General features: G+C 34.5%; 1 protein-coding gene across 5 annotated transcripts in view; it reads left to right on the top strand.

Moving 5' to 3' along the window:
- Positions 1-5019, top strand: part of LOC149813490 (protein LPA3-like) — a 43804-nt gene extending 38785 nt beyond the window's left edge. For 2 of the 5 annotated variants that reach the window (XM_089990805.1, XM_089990809.1), the window contains 6 exons: positions 741-933; positions 1006-1104; positions 1740-1857; positions 3035-3176; positions 3310-3372; positions 4443-5019. In XM_089990805.1, the coding sequence (XP_089846931.1) occupies positions 741-933; positions 1006-1104; positions 1740-1857; positions 3035-3155 (531 nt within the window). In that variant the 3' untranslated portion in view covers positions 3156-3176; positions 3310-3372; positions 4443-5019. Of the gene's footprint in view, positions 1-740; positions 934-1005; positions 1105-1739; positions 1858-3000; positions 3177-3309; positions 3373-3601; positions 3725-4442 lie in introns of all 5 variants that reach the window. The other 3 variants (XM_089990808.1, XM_089990806.1, XM_089990807.1) reach the window with 3 other exon arrangements.
- Positions 5020-7343: the final 2324 nt, after the last annotated feature.

Raw genomic sequence — 7343 nt, forward strand, 5'->3', positions numbered from 1 at the left:
TTGTATTATCAATGCCAGGAATAGAGGGAGATTCCAGTGGTCCACCATTATAAACAGAAGAACCCACAATTACAGGACCTGAAGTTGTAAAACAATGTGATACTAAAATAGAACTACTATTTTAATGGCGACAACTAATTATTTGTTGTACTATGTTATTGACGAGATGACTAACATCAAGCATATAAAATAACAATTTATAGTTTGGTTAGCTATTTCTCTCAAATAGTCTTTTACATGTATCTCATAGTTTGAGTCTGTCTTCATCATTATTCAGGTGTTGCATATTTGATACTTAGTTTTTGTTATATGTTTCTCTATTATCATTGGTTAATTACTGTTTTTTTTTTCATTTGCTCTACAAAAGGCATGCCCTATATAATGGACTGTTACTATACTGTTCACGTAAATTCTGTGGCAAAAGAATAGAATCATAAATGTTGCTTGCTTCAATGATATTCATCTTGTTTATTAAAATATAATACAAAATTTGGCTTATGCAATACTAGTGCGGTGCACTTTACAAACTTGTTAGAAAGAAACATCAAGGCACCTTCTAGTGGAAAAATCTGCTAATTATTTTTATCAGTACTTATAGTTGACAAAAACTGTTCACTTTGAGTAGGTTTTAACTGTCAACGTTCTGCAGTCAAACTTATTGAGTTGTTGAGATCACTCTGCTTTTTGCTTAGATTGAGTCTCCTGCATATATTCCTGACATAGAAAAATTAAATGAACAGTTTTTCCCAGAAGCCAATGAAGTTGTGTTTGCAAGAAAATTTGTTTTTCAAGGTTCATCATTCAAATTAGACTATCTTACAAAGCCATCACTGCTTGAAGACTTTGGATTTAGCTCAAAGATCAAAATGGTGGATCGTGTGAAGCCAGAAGATGATATATTTTTGGTTGCATATCCATATTTTAATGTCAATGGTAATTTTTTGTTTTTCATTAGTTCTCAGTTCTAAAGGAAATCTGTCTGATGTGGAGCTTCTTGCACCTTAGAAATGCTTGTTGTTGAAGAGCTCTATAAGGAGGCAGTCAAGAATACTGAGCGTAAGCTGATTATTTTCAATGGAGAACTTGACCGCATTAGGAGTGGTTGTATCCTTTTTGTCCATGATAACCTTTTGATTGCTTATAGCTACATGATTTTAAGTACATGCTTCATTAGTTGGTGCAGTTCCCTTTATTTGGTTTCCAACTGCTTTCATTGGGTAATAAATCATGAGTTGAAGAATGAACTCGTGTTCTTAGCACATGGGAACTGACAAGAAAAATTGCCTTTTTCAAATCCTTTTATTGGATAAAAACTTTTCCATGTAGTTAGTTTTATTTTTGAAAATATGTTGCTGAAAGGTCATAAATATGTTGAAAGCCCATAGCACCTCCAGATGCGAGGAACAAATGAAGTTTTTAATGGGGCAAAATATATTCTCCCTGTTGCAGGCGTTGAATCCCAAGTCTATACAATTTTTTTTTATCTAGTGGTAGGCTCTTGCTCTTTGGGTAAATTAACGTTTCCTATCACTTACCTAATTGTCACGTTCACACATAAAATTCATGCATTCTTGTCAGTTCCTTTCTGTGTAACTCACACGTGGTACTTTTCTGTCACTGAGGCCAATCATAGTGCTGAAAACTTATATCACCTTATACTTTTGGTCTCATAATTAAGCACATCATGGGCCTGATATGAAAGTGAAACCTGTACTATGCCTTATCTGTTTTAAATCAAGACTATCCACCTTTCTTCTATCCAAAGCTGGCGAGACTTTCCAAGACATTCCTTCCCAAGGTGGAGGCTGTTTATTATATTCATAATTTTAAAGGCCAAAGAGGAGGAACCCTCTTCAGGTACTTTCTGATATAAATTTCTTTCAGGTTGTAATGTCATTAAATCTCCCCTCTTTCATATGCATAAGTTTTTATTATAAAATAAGTGTGCTAGGTGGGGATTCAGAATGGATTGCTCTTGTGTTGGCTGTTTTGCTTTTTCTTATTGCTAATGGTTGTGGCACTCTCCTGGAAAGATTGTGTGTTAGTCTATATGACTGAATACAGACTTGGGAAAGAAGTGCTTAGTAAACTGAGTGTTTAGTTCTGGGGATTCAGAATGGATTACTCTTGTGTTGGCTGCTTTAATGAATGTGGCAGTCTCCTGGATAGATTGTTTGTGTGTGTCTCTATGACTGAAGACAGACTTGGGAAAGAAGTGCCTAGTAAACTGATTATTTAGTTGGCTGTCTTGATGAATATTTTGCAATTTGCACTAATATAGTATCAGTATTTCTAAGACGGATTCCTTAAAAGTAATTGTTATATCGGGTACTTTGATATAGTTTATTTGTATCATTTGATGTGGCTAATATGTTCCAGTCTTGCAAAAAAATTGAAATGCATATTGCTGGTTCAACATTGGCCTGCTCTGAAATGGTTTTGTTGTAATTTAGTGAAGTCCTCAGTTTGGTGCCTTAGCCTGAGTCTTATGAGTTCAGACTTTCACGAGCACTGGTGGCTGAGTTGCCTCAGCCCTTGAATTGGTTGTTTGTATTGTGAAGAATAAAGCAGTATGAAAAAAGAGTAAAACTCTTCTGAATGATTGTGAAAAACATGAATACAAAGACTATTCATAGAACAACTGATAAAAGAAGAAAAGAATTATCTACTCATAAATAAATGAGCAAGTATAATCTTTATCTGGGGTAAATATGTGAAATTGGAAAACAGGCTAATATCTCACACCCTTTTGAACTCGAGGCTTTCACAGCCATGTCTGTTAAGAGTTGGGTACTGGATCCAGATCCAGATGGATCCCTAGTTAGGTCAATGTGTCTTTCTTATATTGGTTGTGTTCGTTTCTGTTCAGTTTCATATTTTGAGAAGAATACTTGTGTTGTAACTTATGTAAACTGATGAAGCATGTATCACATATCAGTTCTTGTGCTTCATTTCAGCTTAATTATGTTCAAGACAAACTTCTCTTTTGGATTTGTACAGGAAGAATATGCACATTTGTTTTGATGCTTTGCAGATCTTATCCTGGGCCATGGAAGGTTCTGAGGAAAGTAAATGGTAAGTACATCTCTTTACATCAGCAGGAATCAATGCCTACTCTTAAGGAAGTTGCTTTGGACATTCTTCCTTCAGCTTAACATGGAAACTCCAATTATTTGGTAAGTAATGCTTTTTGTGTTGCTTGACTATTGACTGTATCAGCTAGGAAAACCTTCTACTGCAAGTACTGCTAAATATTCCATTTTGGACATCTTTCAGCCTGCTTGTTCATGAAATGCTTGTTCCTTGTAGTTGTTCTACGAACTTCTGTAGGAGTCTTGCTGCAGATAATTGAACGGTCTCAATCCCTTCCAGGTACTACCTGAAATAATCCAGTAGTTGCTCCATGACAGAAATCATTGACATTTTAATGACACATGTACTGTATAATACATTTAAATGCTTGCTTGAGATATCATGCCAGTGGAGTGCAGTTAAAACTTGTAAATTATATTGGTGAAATATGAAGTGAGTGGAAAAGATGCATCACACATAAGATTTTCTATAACTAACACCAAATTTAACATTCTTTATTGGCTTTTAGTTGGTCATGATAAACTGAACGGTTGTGTGGTGGAGAAATCATGTTAATTGCTTCTATCATTTGCTGTCCTGGGAAAAGATGGCCATCTTCTTTTTGGAGTACTTATATAATCTGATATTTGAGGTACTTTCTTGTTATAAATTCTCTATGACTCTGGCCTTTCAATAGTTTCTAAGATGATGCTTGTGTCAAACAAAAAGTTTGGTAACAACCTCTATGTTGAAAGAGGAGGAGATCTTTGTTGTGTATATCCTTCTTTATGCTTAAATTATTATTGAAGTTAGTGTTCTTCAGAGTAAATTAGTCATGTCAGTTATGTTTCCATTATGTATTATTTCTCAGTTCCACAGAAAGTATAATGATGCCCTAATGAGAGACCTAATATCACTCTCCTCTCTTTTTTTTCTTTGTTTTCTCTTCCATAAGCAATATAATTTAAGAGTCTCAATTGAATTGCCTAATTTGTCAGTTACTTCTATTTTGAGATAATTCGATGATCAATCACCCAATAGAGAATACTTTTAATTGTTCAAAAACTGAGGAAGTGGTATGCATGAATGAAAGATATAATATATTTGACCACAAATGGTTCATAATATAGTATCTTGGAAACATACGCCTCCAATCAAAGCAGCGGCAAAAGGTTTTTTTGTGTGCAACAGTTGTGGACATATGGTCTAGTAGTTTATACATAATTATTCATATTGGACTTTTATGTTTTTGCTATTTTTGATGGGTGATTTGTAAAAGGTTTATTATTGTGCCTGAAATATGCCTGTTCCTTGTAATGGTCATTGTTGACATATAGATATATTGTATGTGGATTTGTTACTTATCTCAGGTTAAAAAGGATGCGATAGTCATCAGGCTCAGTTTGATGAGTAAAAATGCTGCTATCCAATGTTCACGTAAAATGAAGCTTGATGAGTGAATGTTAGCTGGATCAAAGTTGGGGGCAGTGATGCATGCAAGACGTTGGGCATGCATTGAGTGCTTTTACAAAAGTAAGCATTGGATTATGGCAAATTCTGCATGATCAGAACAAAGAACCACATATATAATATTCCAATTTGGTAACTGCCTCATTGGACAATACATGGCCTAGTTATTGAATCTGATTGTGATATTGGCGTTAGCAGTGAATGTAAACCAGTAACAACTGGACTCCATAAAGGTTGATATGTGAAAATAAGGATCCTCTTTTTGTGGCCCAAGACCAGTTTGCTATGCGATGGTTGCTGTGATGGTAATACTGATTCCATGTATGAGTTGCAACAGGATGTCAAGGGGTTGAGATCCCAGACTATGGATTTTGTTCATATAGTCATCAGTCTTTTTTTGTCAGATCATGTTTTTAATGTGGATTTTCTAAAGTATTTTCTTGTCCATTTACAGATTAATATACGGTATCATTTACAGATTAATATACGGTATCGTATATTTGCATGTGTCTGCGCATGTGTCTAAGTGCATGGATGTCTGTGTATCCACCAAATTTATTGCTTTCATTTAATTCTTAGCGTTTGATGGTTCTTGTACATGGTCTCTGACAGCTAATGTTGAGTTCATCGCTCAAAGGGCACTAATGTCTATAGCTTGATCTGTGAATTATAGAGAAAAGATTCCCTGCCTTCTGCTAATATTTCTCCAATTAGTACTGGTATTGGATAACATTTTCAAGTCTAAAATATTAATTATGTTGACTGCAGATAATGCCTTCTACCATGTTACATCCAAGTAACATGCTCAAATTACAAATTCTTATTCGGGGCCATCTTGAACACATCTATGGGGCCAAAATGATCATTCAAGCTTACATCTATGAGTTTCAGCTAGAGAGCACGGTACTCTATAGAGTGTAGGCAAATGTTTTCCCATGGATATAGAAAACATGCATTGGATGAAATAGTTTTCCTTAAAAGTTGAAACGTTAAAAATTCAATGGCTCATTGTACAACCTGATAAAATTTTCAGATAGTATTCTAGTTGAAACAAACTGAACCCATACAAATCCATTCTTGAACCCGCTTTGTACCCGATCCATAAGAAAGTTTTTAGTGATAAATATTAAATTAAATATTTAAAGATGTTACAATTAGAATTAATATTATTTTTGCATATACTTTTTATTGCTCTATTGTCTTGAAAATTGTAGGATTGAAATAAATCCCAAAATGATACCGGAGAACTCATTGAATTTAATACATTTTGAGTATGATATATCATTGTTTTTTTTTTGTTTCAACTTAAAATGTCTGGTTGGCGTGGATATATTCTTTTTATATTCAGATTTTGACATGATTTAAAATAATTATTGAGCTTCTATTTTGTTAGCATATAAATTTCTTAATAGCCAATTGATTATATTAATTTACGTATTTTTATTGGAGGGTAATTAGGTCTAGAACACTGATCATATTAAGACCCGAGCTAAAACCTGAACCGTTAACCTATATGGGTCTACTTTTTTCAGCCATACCCAGACCAGAACGGTAGAACCCAACCAGAATCAAAACGGGTCTACTAAAGACCCGACCTGATGTATACCCCAACCGGTTAACCCATATGGGTCCACAGTTTTTAGTTGTACCCGAACCTAAACCCAAACCCGAATTAGATTGAGTTGGGTTTGGGTCTTACTTTCAGACCAGTTTCATAATCAGGTCCGAGCCTGTTACACCCCTGCATGCGGAACTGGTAATACTGGATCTGAAAAGAATAAAATGAAAACAAGTTATTTACATGTAAAAATGTCAATAATGTCAGATTTTGTTTCTGATCAATTTCAGATCTATCTTAAAATACCATTCAGAATCCAACCTGAATCTGAAAGCAATCCAGTTGAACATATCTGAATCCGATCTGAATGCAGATTCGTATTTTACTTAAAGGATCCAAATCTAAACTTAACATCTCAGATTCGGATCAAATATCTAATCATATTGGATCAGTTGTGAGTACTACCAAGACAAAGGACTTCAAAGGTGGAGGTTGCAGCCGTCATTTGAAAAATCCCAATGCCAACTTTTGGCAGAACCGTGCACCAAAAAAGTGTAAACAAAGGGCAAAATTTTACGGATTTGCCATCCCCAAGTATCTCTGTTGGTTAAAACAATATCAGTTTTTCCCTTTAATAGCGATCACACGTGCACGCACGCCCTAAGGCTGGTAAACGAGCCGAGCTCAGCGAGCAAGGTAATCCTTGCATGGGTTCAGCCTAGCCGAGCTTACTTGCCGATCACCAACTGTTTTTTTTTCATTAAAATAATTGCTTTTCAAGTAATTTTTTAAAAGTTGATAATATATCCCTCTCTCTCTCTCTCTATACATATATATATATAACATGTATAAAAATTATATAATATATATAACATATAATATATTTATACATAATATATAAAATGAGTCTATACAAGCAGATCCGAGCTTCTCCTGTTTGTACTCGACTCAAATACTTAAACGAGCTGGATCATAGTTTGCCTAGCCGAACACAATTTCCAAAGCCAAGACTAACTTTTTAGGAGCTGAACCCAACCTTAATATTAATGACTAAGGTCGTGAGAGCTGTGAAAATATTGGGGTATTTTTTGTCAGTTATTTTAAACAATCAAATATGGGGATATTCTTTTGTTTTTGATATTGCAGTTTTTTGTTTGGAAAGTTAATGCAGTTTTACCTCAACATTCATGTTATTATCAGCTATGTATCAAGGGGAAGTTTTTTTTTCATTTGTGATATATTT

This window comes from Nuphar pumila, chromosome 16, assembly GCF_984573655.1.
Source record: "Nuphar pumila chromosome 16, dmNupPumi1.hap1.1, whole genome shotgun sequence".
In the NCBI taxonomy this organism is placed as follows: domain Eukaryota; kingdom Viridiplantae; phylum Streptophyta; class Magnoliopsida; order Nymphaeales; family Nymphaeaceae; genus Nuphar; species Nuphar pumila.